Below are 14,952 nucleotides of genomic sequence, written 5' to 3' on the forward strand. Positions count from 1 at the left end.
GACGCTCAACCGAGCCATACCAGACAGGGCTATCCTAAATAATTTTAATGACAAAATGCAGCTAGAATTAGATAAGTCATAGAAAAATTTAATAGTTTAGTCAGTATTTCTAAAATATATTCTAACCTCAGTAGCATCCAAACAAGAATATAGCATGTTTAGTTAGACAGGAACTGTGCAGAATGGCAATAGAGAAAGAAGAAAACCCAGTTGAATGCAGAACTCTCCTTTATTATAACAATATATAAAATAAACAACTTTAAATATTCATAACCACACCAACCACACATTATCATGACTGCTGTTATTATTCAGCTTGCTCAAATGTGAAGGAATAACTTACAATTCTTGAAATCATTAACCATACAAATGTGGAAGTGAAATGCATGTACATATTTTTAAAGTATATACGTTTTTACTGTCTTCACTTTATTCATCATCTCAGCATTTTCATACATCCTCATTCAGTTAAGGCCTTTTATTGCTAAGGGAGTCGGCACAGCTATATTTGCCAGTGGTAACAGTCTTAAGTTAATGAGTAATAACTGGCAGTTACCAACTGATTTTTGACCTACTTCCTTCTTTCTTTAGAACAAAAAAGAATTTTCACCTAAGCATCCATTCCAACCCCTAAAGGCAGTATTCTTCAAACAACTCCTTTAAAAGCACTTCAAACAGCCATTTCCATTTTAATAGTCGGATGAGGATTGTACCCCTCAATCTGAAAGTCTTCAGTCTTGAAGTCATCGATTGTCTCAACTTTTCGAAGGATTTTGAGCTTTGGGAAAGGCCTTGGTTCTCGCTGAAGCTACAAACAGCAGACCATTATTTTGCTATATCTGTACTACTGCTTTAATTCTGCTCCCCACATCCCTTCATGAGATAAGCACACAGTATTTTATCAGCAAGTATTACTTTACAGGGGCTCAGTGATACTGTGGATACCTTTTCCCTGGTTATGCAATCCTGTTGGAACATAACTATTTCTGTCACATACATGGAAAGCGGAGGGTATTTTGTGGAATCATTTGGTGTCAGGAGCCTGGTGGCTCCCCAAGTGTAAGTTCTTATGATTGCTTGCTCCTGGTAAATTTATCAATGACTGGACACAGTCCCTTACTGTTGTATCTGTAACTCATAGTAGGCACTCAAAAATGGTTACCTGAACCCCACAATTCCTATTCCAACTACCCCTGGCAGAAAGGGCAAGGAAAGATGACATCTGTTGACAATGAACAGAAGGGGATGCAAGCCGGATTCCTGAGATGAACTGCGCCGATGAGGATGTGACAAAGGTCATGACCTCACTTTATTCTGGCCAGCATGACAGGAGTAGGGAGCTAGAGAAGCATCTGGAAAAGCCTTGAAGCCACCCTCTAAGTCAACGCAGACACATTTCCTCCAAGGAGAAACTTGCAAAACCTGGATCTAATCTGGAAGGGCCTAAAGGTTTGGGGGTTGACATTTTTATTCTTGGGGCTCATGCAGACACTCATATTTTTTATTGCCATTTTCCAATAATCTTTTGGCTGCTATAATTTATGGACTTGAACCTCTTTTTGAAAGTTCAGACCTAAGTACTGTATTTAGGATAAACTTAAGGGAAAATATTGAAATGCTACCTCTGGGAAGGTCCCAAATTCTCTGGTCTGCATGTGGCTTAGTCCCCCACAGTCCCTGTCACACCTGTGGTAGCTGAGGCGTGTGTCTTCTTTGTCTCCACCCACCTGCCCACCATCCAAGCTCTGCAGTCAGAACCGGTCACCTTATCTGTCACAGCACTGGGAAGAATGCCTATTATAATAGGGATGTTCTACAAACCAACCTTTTAGCAAGAGGAGGGACCAACCTTCAAAGTGCAACAGATGGAATCCTTACCTGCATTTTCAGCGGCTCAATATGATTCAAGTAGATGTGTGCATCTCCCAACGTGTGCACGAAGTCACCTGGCTGAGTGCATGGGAGGAAGCAAAACAGGAAGTGTTTTAGTTTTAACCCCTCTTCAACACATCCCTTAAAAACACATTATGCAGCGTATGCAGATATCGCAGAGCTTTTCAGAACATAAAGATAACCAGTGTTGCTTTTAAGAAAAGTTAATTTAGAAAAGTTACCTTATATTTTAAACAACCTATATAAACTTATTCATACAGACCACAAGGATGGGAAAGTTCCAGGGAGAGTTACAAAATGAGCCAGTTCATTTTTTTTTTTTCCTACCTATTTTTCATTTTGCTTTTTTTCGTTTTTTGTTGGTTTCTTTTAAGAAAAGTTTTTTCTCTAGTTGATTTTCTATTTATATATGTTTTAAGTTCACAGTTGAGTCAGTTCATTTCTTATTTAATTGAGAATTCTGTGCAATTAGTTTTTTTCATGTTAAAGAACCTAAGAGTTCAGCTCTTTAGGCCAGCAACAATTGCTCCTTCCTAAGAGCAGCCCACCTTCAGGCCGGTGATGTGTGCGATCATGTAGGTGAGCAGGGCGTAGCTGGCGATGTTGAAGGGCACACCTAGCCCCATGTCTGCTGACCTCTGGTACAGCTGGCAGGACAGCTCACCGTTCACCACGTAGAACTGGCAGAGGGCATGGCATGGAGGCAGGGCCATCGAAGGAAGATCTGAGGAGCCAGCACAGAGGAATATAAGCGGGGAAGGGGGGGTGGGAGGGTTAAAGAACACAACTATAGGTAAAGTAAAACAGGAGCAAAACACAAGCCAACTCCTAAGTTGGAGGTCATGTGACCCCCATGACCCACACCTGCCCCTCATGGCAGAAGCAGACCATTCCAATCACAGGGATGGCACAAACTTGACAGAGACCTGTCCATTAACAGGCCTTCTGTGATGTACATTTACAATGGGAGAAGCAATGCTCTCCCATACAAGCTGAAATTATTTGTGCTACCTTCACAGAAAGAATGAGTTCATTTGTAGGGACCACAGGAGACTAGCGTCTCAGACACACCCTCCCGTGTTCCACGTCTCTATTATAAATGTAAATATTCTGCTCTGGGTCTTTATTACACATTGGTAAAGTTTAATTTTATAATACTGTTGGTACAAATATTAATAATATCAATGTAGGAGGGAACTGAAACTTCTGTCCCAATTTAAAATGTTAAAATCTTACATGTATTTTTATACGCCATTTAAAACCTTATTTTTAAGTAAGAATAAGTATAAATATACATATTAAGGTGATCTGGATCCAATTCCATCCTCTGAAGGTGAAAATGAGGCCAACTGTGACTTGCCGAGGGTCACCCAAGTGACCATGGGGCTCGGGGGGTTCTGAAGGCCTGCCTCCTGCTGGAGGCCCCAGCAACAAGGCAACATTGCTTCCCCTGATGCCAACCATACAGTTAGGACAGGAGAGGATGACTGAGATGCTTTCAACCTTTTGGATTCCAAGCACACAGGATGATTCTTCTGTCGTCAGGGTTGGTTTTGATGGTGTCAATCACCTTTTGCAGTTGGTCTACTCCTTGATGGGAATAATCTGTAGAATTATTGAAAAGAGAAGATGTGCACATGTTAATTACATCATCTGGTAGATGGCCTCACAGGTCATCTGTCATACTGTCCTTCCGCAGCCCCGCCTTGGCTCATGGTTTCAAGAAATCCAAATGCACTTGGTAAATTTCTCAGGTTATGTTGAGGTCAAGGCCTGGTCTAGGCTCCTAGGTCTATCCTCTGGAGCCATAACAAAGTCTATTTTCTTTTCTATGTAAAAATCCTTTAAGTATTTGGTTGGTCATGTTACTTCCTCCCCCTCGCCCCCCAATTTCAACACTCCACTCCCCACTCTCCTTAGCCCCTGGCAACCACCATTCTATCTCTATGAATGTGCCTATTCCAGGTCTACACAGCACTTTAAAACTTAATGAAGTTGCCAGCATTCAAAAGATCTCAAGATTGCACATAAAATACAGATTTTAGGTTTTTATTGAAGAATTCTGACAATATCAGGCCCACATCTCTAACTGGCGGGAGATGAGCTGTCACTGCCCCCTTTCGATGAGAACTCATGCTCTCCAGATTTCGGGTCTCTGCCCAGCTAGCAAACTGTTACTTCCTGCACACACACCTGTGTATACACACACACACACTGAAGGACACATTTGCTTTTATAACCTCTGACCTAAAGATAAGTGGGCCAGAGGGGCAAAGGACCAGGGCTGGACTCGATAAGTAGTGCCACCATGTGACAGAGGAAGGTGGACTCCAGGAGTGAGATGTTTCCTCTTTCTCCACCCAGCAGGATGGAGAGGAGAGATGACTCGGGATATGAGCTATCCCATCAGGGCCACTTGCGATGTGATGAAAAGAAAGGGAAATCAAAGCCTCTGCGAGGCCAGCTCTGGGAGGTCAGCCCCCCAGATGAGCTTCCTACCTTACCCCCTAACACAGTGACCAACTGTGCCACTATTTGCTAAGGAAACAAGGTACAGGAAGTGCCAAGCACCCAATAATGCTAATCACTGGGAGTGTGATCTGACCTTCATGAGGTGTGGTTGCCGCTCCTGAACCCGAAACAGCCTCCCACAAGGTTAGTTACGCATCAGCCCCCCAGACCCTGGCTTATCCCCAACACTTCATATGAAACTGTGGAGCTACGACATGGAGCTACGACGGCGCTCAGGGATCCGAGGCAGCACTGTCTCCTCACCTGAATCCATATCTTTGTAGTCTGCCCCAAAATGCCTCCACTGAAAGCCATAAACGGGGCCTAAATCTCCTTCTTTTCTGCTGGAGAATCCCAGGCTGTCCAGGAAGTCACGGGACCCATTGGCGTCCCAGATTCTCACTCCCTTGGACGACAGTTCTTTAGAATTGGTGGATCCCTGGAAGAGAGGGGAGAGCAGAGCAGGTGAATTCACTCAGGAACCTTCAGAGCCATCGGGACTCCCCGATGAGAGCCCCCACCACGCCGGCAACAGGCCCTCTACAGTCCCTGCACAGCCTGTCCCACCTTTAAGCAGGCTGGTCCCAGCCCAAACTTTGAAGGGCCTGCCAGTCAGTCTGATCCTCCTCTGGAACCACCCTCTCAAATCTTTTTTCTCTCCTGTTCCCCTTAACTAAATTTCCTAGACTGAACACATCCAAGTCCTTTAATTATATTCCTACCCCATCTAGCAGTTTTGTGTTTCTTCACCAAACGTGTTCTGTGTCAAAGTGTGATACCCCGAATGAGTGTAACGCCTCACCTGCAATCTGTTGGGAGCACCTCCGATCTGGTGTACAGAATATTTCTACTGATTGGCCTAATCAGCACTAGCTTTTCTAGCAAGTGGATATGTCACCTATCTTAAACGTGCTACTCTCAAGTTCTGTTTACCCCAACTTATACTCGCACAGTTAAGGTGCGGTTGGTTGGTTTTTGCCAAGTACAAGCCTTATGTTTATTTCTCTGATACTTTGTCTTACTAGATTTGGCCTTCGTCATCCTAGCCTGGATCCCGAGTGTGCGTCCAGGTCAAGGACAGACCTCCACTGGTCTGTGGTGTCTTCGGGCCTGATGTGCCATAATGGTTACAAGAAAGGCTACATTGCCACACAACCTTGGCTCTGCGCCTACCCTCTCACTTCCCTCCTTTACCTTGATGAACCACAGCAACTCCTCCAGGACACCCTTCCAGAACACACGCTTGGTTGTCAGCAAAGGAAACTCATCTGAAAAACAGTTTGCCTTATGATTTCAAGATGGGAAAAGAGCACATGCCATCCAACTTTCTCTATGGAAGAAAACTATCCCAGGACATCAGGCCTGGGAGTGACCTGGAAAACTGCGACTCCTGGCCGAGTGGGCGCCCGGGATCAGGGTGGAGCTCCCAGGGTGCAGTGCAAGTCACACAATTCAGACGGAGACCACCCTCCTGAGCCCTGCAGCCACCAGACACAGCAGTTCCACACAGTGAGCTGGGGCAGGGGCAGCCGGGGCAGGAGCCAGACCGGGATGCTGCGGGGACAGGGAAAGGGCAACCATCCACACCGTTAGTGAAGACAACAGGACAGAGCTAAAGGCTCCCAGGACTATTCCATGATTAACCTGCTGAGGAAAGCTTGTTCAGGACCCACAGAAAGTAGATATCACTCTGGCCAATACTGAAGAGTCGTTTTTTTAGAGGTTTGCAAAGCAAATCAACCTCAAGGTTTTAAGTGTACCCAAAATGGTAATGTTTAAACACTTTATATACATGATCCTATTTCATCTCCAACCCTCCTTAAGGCACCTGTATGATCTCCACTCTACAGTCCGCAGGAGGGAATATAGACCTTTGCATCAAGAAATAGAAAAATACAAATGTAAAGCTTATCTCTATTCAGTTGTGTAGCTGATATTCATGTAACAAGGATACATTTTTCAAGCACCTACTGTTACCATTATTTCCTCCATTTCAAGTGCATGGGGAAGTTGAAGACCTGAGAGGTTACGTAAGCAACTTGCCCCAAGTGTAAGAAGAGCTGGAGCAGAAACTAGGTGTGCGGCTCACTGGGGTCCACTGCTCGTGGAGCTGCAGGATCCCTCCGCTCAACCAAACTCTCAAAGCTGTCCGAGGCAGGGCAGATATTTTCCACTGCAGACGGGAATTTTCCAGTTTGCAGAACGGGTGTGGAGTGCAGAGTTTCACACGTGACCACTGTGGATTTGCATGGCCCACAGCGGGTCTCCGCTTAAAACCACCCTCCACACCAGTGTCGGGGAGACGAGTCCTGGGCCCACCCCCACCCTTTGTCTCCCGAAAGCCAACAAGAGACACTTTTCCCCAGGAACCATCCTCTTTCAAAGTCAAAGACGAATAGGACCTTCTACTCGGACCATCGAGTTCGTTTCAAGGTTCACTAGTAAGAGCAGAGAATGCTGGTGCGCGGGGCGGATGGGAACACTGCCAGGAGCCATACGTTCACTCTCTTCCCGCCGCTGTTGCCCCGCCCACAACATTTTGGCTCCAATTTTGAAAAACTTTGCGAAGCGCAACGGTCAGTACGGGAAGGGGAGTGGCGCCCAGTGGGAAGCCTGGCCCAGCCGCGGGCCAAACTCGGGCAGACCCTCTCCCACTCGGTTCGGGGCAAAACTCCCGGGTCCGGCCCACTTTGGGGGAGACCACATGGCGAGGCGTCAAGCACCCGGCCTTGGAGCCAGAGGCCTCCGGAGCTTTACTCCCCGGCGCCGTCCCGCCCGCCCTGCGACCCCGCGCACATCTGCCCTGGAACCCAAGCCCCAGTGTCGCGCCTGACCAAGGGGACTCAGGACACCTCTCCGTCTCCCGGGACTGGGGTCCGCACTGCCCCGCGGGGCCCGCCCCTCCGAGCGCCCTCCGGGCCGCAGCCCCGAGCCCCCGGCGCCCGCCCGCCCCCCGGCGCCCGCGGTCACCTCTCAGGCTGTAGCGCGCCTGCATGCCGAACACCGACAGGGTGCCGGTGCCGGTGCGGTCGTCCTTGCGGAAGCCAGAGCTGAGAATGTGCTCGATCTGCCCCAGGTACTGCAGCTCCCCATGCGGCCGCGGCCTGGCGCCCCGCTCCAGCGCGGCGGGCGGCGGCGGGGGCAGGGGCAGCTCGGAGCCGGCGGCGGGCATGGTGAGGGCGCAGCTGTGGGTTCGGGGACGGCGGGTAAGGCGGCCAGACCTCCTGCAGGCGCCTCTTTTCCCACTGCCTCTGCGCGGTCGACTCCGCCTCTTCCTGGTGGCTGAGGTCCGGGCCAACCCCGAGCCGCGGGGTCTCCCGCCTCCTGGCGTCCGCCGAGCGCGCACAGCCGCAGGCGGGCCGGGCGGTCTCCCGCCTCCTGGCGGCCGCGGAGCGCGCACAGCCGCAGGCGGGCCGGGCGGTCTCCCGCCTCCTGGCGGCCGCGGAGCGCGCACAGCCGCCGGGGGGCCGGGCGGTCTCCCGCCTCCTGGCGTCCGCGGAGCGCGCACAGCCGCCGGGGGGCCGGGCGGTCTCCCGCCTCCTGGCGTCCGCGGAGCGCGCACAGCCGCCGGGGGGCCGGGCGGTCTCCCGCCTCCTGGCGTCCGCGGAGCGCGCACAGCCGCCGGGGGGCCGGGCGGTCTCCCGCCTCCTGGCGGCCGCGGAGCGCGCACAGCCGCGGGCGGGCCGGGCGGGGTCGGAACGCACGAGCCTCCCGCAGCGGTCGCATTTTGCCCGTTTTGAAAGGTAGGAACCTTAGGCCTAGGAAGCATCCTAAAGCTTATATCCTGGGTGCATTGGCTGAGAAAGGCCTCTCGAGTGGGAAAGTTCCGGGGTCGACCAGGTCATGCACTGATGAAGGGGAGCTTGGAACAGTCTCCACCAACCGGTGAAATCTACAAACTAATAAAACCCTGTTGTTTGAGCTGTTTTCTTACAACCGAGGGGGCATGCTAACAGGTGTTTCCTCCACATCCTCACTGCGGGCAGGCAGCCTGGCTGGGCAGGTGGCAGGAGGCAGCTGTTCAACGTGATTAATGACAACCAGACGCTTTCAAGTTTTTAATACCAAAAATGTCAGTTTTACTGAAATGTTCATAATACAAACACTGGTGGGTGGGAACTATTTGATAACGAGTTCAAAGCGTGCTAATACACGTACTGTACACACGACAAGCAGTCTTGTGAGTCAGTGTTTATTGAGCCCATAGTAGATGCTCAGTAATCGGTTGCTAGGTCTGGGGTTATGAAGAGTAAGATGTGGTCTCTGTCTGAAAAGGATTAGACACTATTTCTTGCCATTCAAGTTGTCTCATGATCGTCACGGGGCAGTCACAAGGTATTTTCTACGGCCAGTAAAAATATTTACACCCAGAGGGCCTGTAAATAATGCTGGCATAAACATTCCGGATATCCTTTAATTGACAAAAAAACTATTTTGCAGAACATGATGTTAAGAAAGATGCTACGTCCTTTAACAATGTGGTCAGGTTAATTTTAACTACAAAATGTTATTGAAAGCAAGCAGTCATAGGCCTCTAAGATGGAGTTCTTTCAGTCATGATGGAGTGCAGAGAGTGTTACCCCTATGCTGTCTTAGAAGTTTCTGGATTCTTTCTGCTAACATGCACCTCTCAAACTCAAGGTTAACATTTTTGTAACAGGAAAACATTCTGGGAGGAGGAAATAAATGTCTTTCAACTGCAGCTCTGACTAAACTGTTCAGCAAAAAACAATGCGTGCCTTTAGGTGGCACAAAACCTGTTCAACAGAAACCAAATCCCAAAGACAATTTGCAAAATACCTGTCATTTAGGTTCATTGGGGAGAGAGAAGCAAACAAACAAACAAGCAAAAATCCCTAAGTACAGAATAAGGACGTGTTTTTAGGGAACAGTTCACAAGCCTCGTGTTGGAAAGCCCATGTTTTGCTGTTGGATTGTATCAGCGCTCACAGACCACCGTACACTGAAATGCACTGGGTGACAGGACAGCAGTTTCCCATCTATTGAACCCATCACAATACTAGGTTGCCCTTTCCTAGGTCAATGGGGATTCATTGTACCCCTCCCCCGGCACATTCCTCACCCCACCCACATAATAGTTGTAAAAAGTCACCCGTATCCCCTTTGGGAATGAGGGCCTTCCTGTGTTGGGCTGTACTGTTTGGATAAGGTTGGTGGCAGTGGGCTGTCTCCAGATGGGTAGGCATTCTTTTGGGAAGAGACATGCTCAGTCAGAAAACCTGACTGGTGGTTGCCAAGGGCTGGGAGAAGGGAGAAGGGCTGGGGAGTTATTCTTTAATGGGTATAGAGTTTCAGTTTGGGAAGATGAAAAAGTGGAGATGGATGGTGGTAATGGCTGTACAGCACTGTGAATATACTTAATGCCACTGAACTGTACACTTAAAAGTGGTTAAAATATTAAATTTTGTTACATATGTTTTACCACACACACACACAAAAAGCCTCTGTGGAAGCTATAGGCCTTTTCTAAACAAAAGCATGAATTATAGATTTTTTCCAAAAAGTTAATTGTTATACATAAAAATCAAAAGCAAATTAAACAAATCTTGTTAACTAGAAAGTGGGATATGAATACTAGTACAAATAATGGAACACAGACACCTCGGTGATTTCATGTTTACTATATAAATATATTTAAATAACTATTAATGTACCATAGGATATGTACCATTGATATTTTGAAAAGGAATTTTTATTGTAATAATCTGAGTAACTATTAGACTGCCATTCAACCTGAGAAAATTAACAGTACTTCATAATATATAACTGACATACGTTCCTGCAATTGCATTTGTTGTACTATCCTATGTATTTCAGGATTTTCAGGTCTCAGCTGAAGAGGTGATTCTACTTGCTGGGTAGAGGAGGTATCAGATCTTCTTACCTTTTTTTTAAAGCAATAATCAAAACATTAATAAATTACATATAGACTGAATGTATTTTTTCTTGGAATAAAAGTCCAGCATGAGTAATAGAATAAACACTCTTGGCTTTTGAAAAAATTAACACATAGCAAAATAACAGAAAACCCAAATGTATGGATATTTTTACTAACACTATGGTATTTGAAGGGATCTTCACAGGTCCCCTGGTTTGATGAACTTCTATAATGGACTCTGCCTCTGATGTGAAACTATTTATTCTGTGTACTCTACATACACACAGTATGTGCTCATTAAACTTCTGTTGCTTGTTAGTAGTATTGACCCCAACAAGGAATATATCTGCCAAGAAGGACTCCCTGTGGGTAATTGGGCCCAAATTCCTAACTAGAGTCTAGAGACCTCTCAGTCATACAGCATATCCAGGAAAAGCCACAGACTCCACGGGCAAGCCTCCTGCACTGTGTTCCTGCAAATCTGAGCCAACCTTTATAAAGGAGTTCCTGGAATCCTATTTCAACCAGTGGGCCGATACCTGCTCTGTCCAGTTGGAACTGAACAGGTACATCTTCATTTGCATCTTTACTGACCAGTTAGGGCAGCTCCATAACAACAGAGGCACAAATCCAGTAATATCTAGCTTAATTATACATTGGTGGTGACCTAACAAGGTCCCTTGTGAATAATAACTGAGAATTAAAATTTAATTATTCTTTAAGTTTGGTCATATTACCAAAGGAGAGTATTACCATATATATGGCTTTATTAGTGCCACTAATTTAGAAGGTATTTAGCCATATCCTACTTAACCATTCTCTTGTTTCTAGACATGCAGATTGTTTTTAATATTTTATTATCCTATGCCTATCTGTCCACCCTTGCTGCTTGACACAGTCACTGCAGGGAAGAAACATCTGCACAGCTTATGTTTCAAGGAACCTGGCATATATGGCATATGTTTGCTCCCCCACTTAACGCTATGTGTTTTAAACAGGACCACCTCCCCGAGAAAGGTTGTTTCCCCAGGTGAGGATTTTTCCCTGGAGTTAGGGAGGGAATAAAACCCCTTAACTAAGTGCCAGGCGGGTAATTAATCATTTTAACTATGAACAATTACGCTTAAGCTACATAATCTTTTATTTAGAATAATCTCCTTCAGTTACTTCCTTGTAGCTTAATAGAACAATAGAGTAACCTTGGAATGGAGATAAGAAATGCCCTAACCTTTGGAATAGAATGGATAGGATTAAAATCAACTGATATAAATACAGATGTAACAAGAGAATAAAGAGAGAACCTGGATGGTTGCAAGATGGCGGCACTGAAGAAGGATCAGAGCTACCGGCTGTCATGTGGGCGGGTGAGCGACAGCAGCAAGGTGTCCATGTTTCACGTGAAGCTCACCGACAGTGCCCTGAGAGCCTTTGAGACCTACCGCGCCAGTCAGGATTGTTTCACTGAGACCATCAATTCGATTTCAGGGAAGCCAAGGGCACATCTCCATCCCCCAGCCGGACTACCCCTCAGAAGCTTGGATCTTCTCCTATCTCTCCAACATCGGCTGTGACAGCCCCCAGGGCAGTTTCGACTGCATCCAGCAGTACTTCTCCAGCCATGGGGATATACACCTGGACTGCTTGGGTAGCATCCAGGACAAAATCACAGTGTGTGCCACCGATGACTCCTACCAGAAGGCACGGCAGAGCATGGCACAAGCCGAGGAGGAGACACGGAGTCGGGGTGCCATCGTCATCAAGCCCGGAGGCCGCTACCTGGGCAAGAAGGTTCAGTTTAGGAAACCAGCCCCAAGGGCGATGGATACTGTGCCCTCCCGGAAGTGGGCGACCCCCATCAACCTGGCAAATCATCAAGAAAAGTGGTGTTAGCGGGGGCGTTGGGGTATCTCAGAGGCCTTTCTGTGACCGGGTGCTACATCTTCTGGCACTGAGGCCCTACCGGAAGGCTGAACTGTTGCTGCAGCTACAGAAGGACGGCCTGGCGCAGGCAGACAAGGACACACTGGACAGCCTCCTCCAACAGGTGGCCAACATGAATACCAAGGATGGTACTTGCACACTGAAGGACTGTGTGTACAAGGATGTGCAAAAGGATTGGCCTGGCTACTCAGAGGGGGACTGGCAGCTGCTAAAGCGCGTGCTTATCAGAAAGCTGTGCCAGCCACAGAGTGCAGGTGGCCTCCCTGGAGACCCTGCTGCCGCCAGCCCCCCAAGAGAGCATGGGAGCTCAGTCTCACCCCCCCCTCCCCCCAGAAACGTCCTCAGCCTCCTGGTTTCATTGACCCCCTGGCCAACAAGAAACCAAGGATATCACACTTCACCCAGAGAGCTCAGCCTGCCTCCAATGGGAAGCTGAATGTGCCCCATGGCCGGGAGGCCCTACTGCCCACCCTTGGCTCACTGGCGGGCACAGATGCCCACCTACCCCCACGGCTGGATCCTCCGAGGGCACACGACCCTCTGGCTGATGTCAGCAATGACCTGAGCCACAGTGGCGGGGACTGTGATCATGGGGAAATGGCCACCCCAGCCCCCACTTCCTGCCTTAGCCTTCCCCTGCTGAAGGACTGTGCCCAGCCCAGCAGGCCCCACGGTGGCTCGTCTCGCGGCAAGTACAAGAAGAAGTCCAACAAGCACAAGGACAAGAATAGGGCAGCTGGGGACAGGCATTGAGCCAGGCCACCAGAACTTGTGTCTGGCTCCCTTGGAGCCCCGCCAGTCGACCTGGGTTTAAATGGGACCTGCAACAGCTCAAGTGTCCCCAAGTCAACTTCAGAGACACCAGACTACTTGCTAAAATATGCCACTATCTCCTCCTCAGAGCAGTGCCAGAGCTATAAGAATGACTTCAACGCCGAGTACAGTGAGTACCAAGACCTGCACACCCGCATTGAGCAGGTCACACGGCGGTTCACGCAGCTGGACGCCCAGCTCCGGCAGCTCTCCCAGGTCCGAAGAGTACAAGACTACTTGTGGGCAGATTTTACAGGAATATCGCAAAATCAAAAAGACCAACTACAGCCAGGAGAAGCACCGGTGTGAGTACCTGCACAGCAAGCTGGCCCACATCCAGAGGCTCATTGCTGAGTATGACCAATGGCAGCTGCAGCCTTGGCCCTAGCCCCAGCCATAAGGCAGGAGCTTGCCCTCCCTGGATTGACCCTTCTGGATGGCAAGGGAGCTGGGGCTTTGGGGGTGGGGAGAGCTAAAGAAAAAGGGGGAGATTTTTATTTAACAAAATAAACACGAAGACACGTTAAAGAGAGAGAGAGAGAGAACCTGGCTGGAGATCATAGCTACAGAACCTGGCTAGAGAGAACCTGGCTATGATGATCACCTGAGCGCTGCCTCTGTGTCATTCACTCTTCGCCAACTCCGTCCACACCTATGGGAACCCCTGGACCTGCTGGGGCTGGACCCCAACAGATGGTGCCCGAACAGGGACTCCTAGGTAAGCCACCCCCCTGCACTCGGGACAGATAGGACTCCACCGTAGGAAGAGGCTGGATAGTCTTCGCCGACTCCGTCCACACCTTTGGGAACCCCTGGAACAGGATTCCCTTAGGTAAGCGCCCCCCCCCGCCATTGAGAACCCCCACACTCAGGACAGATAGGACTCCACTAGGGTGCTGCAGACCCCCCTATAGAGGATAAGTAGGGTAAAGAGGTGGATAGTACAGAACTTAGATTGAGAAGATGTGCCATACTGAGTCTAGAAGAAAAAAGACTTCGTATTGATCTTTTAACACATATGCTTGTTAGCAGAGGAGTTAAGGTTACTCCCAGTCAGACGGAACATTTTATACAAGAAGTATGTCCATGCTTTTCTGAGGAAGGAAAGGTAAATGTAAAGGCATGGGAGAAGGTAGGCCCAAGGAGCTTTATCCTTAACCCCACTGCAGCCTTTCCACCCCGGGAAAGTGCAGGATTGGCAAGCTCTCCCTGGGGTGATAGATCAGGACTCAGGTAATAGCGGAAAGCGCCAATCCTACTCTTAAAATGGAAACAAGAGCATTTGGGGTTTTTCTTTTTAATGCCTGCTTTGGATTGAGTAAATGCATTTTACTTAGTTTTAACACATCAAAGTTAGCTCTTGACACAAAAAGAAAAACTGGCCGAAACTGGTTTGGCTCAGTGGATAGAGCGTTGGCCTGTGGACTGAAGGGTTCTGGGTTCGGTTCCGGTCAAGGGCATGTACCTGGGTTGCGGGCACATCCCCAGTAGGAGATGTGCAGGAGGCAGCTGATCGATGTTTCTCTCTCATCGATGTTTCTGACTATCTCTCTCCCTTCCTCTCTGTAAAAAAATCAATAAAATATATATTTAAAAAAAAAAAGAAAAACTGGCAATTCCATCAATATAAACCTTTTCTATAAAAACAAAAAAGGGGGAGAATAATGTTATATGCTAATTTTTTTAAAAAAAATACAATGCAGAGGAATGTACAGCAGCCAAAAAGCATCAGGCCTCCTGTACAATAGCCTCTGTTGACTCAGCCTGATAGAAGGATACACAAACCAGACAAGAGTTTTACCAGATCTAGTAATGATGTGGGGAAGAGGTTGTGTTTTGTATCTTTCTAGAAGGAGCAGTGCAGACAATTTGGGTACCAGAGCATTACGTGCGTC

General features: G+C 48.1%; 1 protein-coding gene and 1 pseudogene across 1 annotated transcript; one reads left to right on the plus strand and one right to left on the minus strand.

The window, feature by feature from the left end:
• Positions 1 to 210: 210 nt before the first annotated feature.
• On the minus strand, positions 211 to 7,737 carry TYMS (thymidylate synthetase). Its single transcript, XM_036323152.1, has 7 exons — positions 7,375 to 7,737; positions 5,599 to 5,672; positions 4,669 to 4,843; positions 3,397 to 3,498; positions 2,442 to 2,617; positions 1,879 to 1,950; positions 211 to 808 (listed from the first exon to the last, which is right to left on the minus strand). The coding sequence occupies exons 1-7, from the start codon at positions 7,574 to 7,576 to the stop codon at positions 671 to 673; spliced, it is 939 nt and encodes a 312-aa protein (XP_036179045.1). The 5' UTR covers positions 7,577 to 7,737; the 3' UTR covers positions 211 to 670.
• Positions 7,738 to 11,619: 3,882 nt separating this feature from the next.
• LOC118663649 lies at positions 11,620 to 13,514 on the plus strand (annotated as a pseudogene).
• The last annotated feature ends 1,438 nt before the right edge of the window (positions 13,515 to 14,952 follow it).

The sequence above is a fragment of the Myotis myotis genome, unplaced genomic scaffold (assembly GCF_014108235.1).
Source record: "Myotis myotis isolate mMyoMyo1 unplaced genomic scaffold, mMyoMyo1.p scaffold_m19_p_9, whole genome shotgun sequence".
Lineage (NCBI taxonomy): Eukaryota > Metazoa > Chordata > Mammalia > Chiroptera > Vespertilionidae > Myotis > Myotis myotis.

Coding starts and splice junctions, on each gene's coding strand:
- TYMS (XM_036323152.1), bottom strand. CDS start 7,576: ATGCCCGCCGCCGGCTCCGAGCTGCCCCTGCCCCCGCCGCCGCCCGCC. Junction 3,499..4,668: donor CTACAAAGATATGGATTCAG/GTGAGGAGACAG, acceptor ATAATTCTACAG/ATTATTCCCATCAAGGAGTA. Junction 809..1,878: donor TTGAGCCGCTGAAAATGCAG/GTAAGGATTCCA, acceptor TGCTGTTTGTAG/CTTCAGCGAGAACCAAGGCC.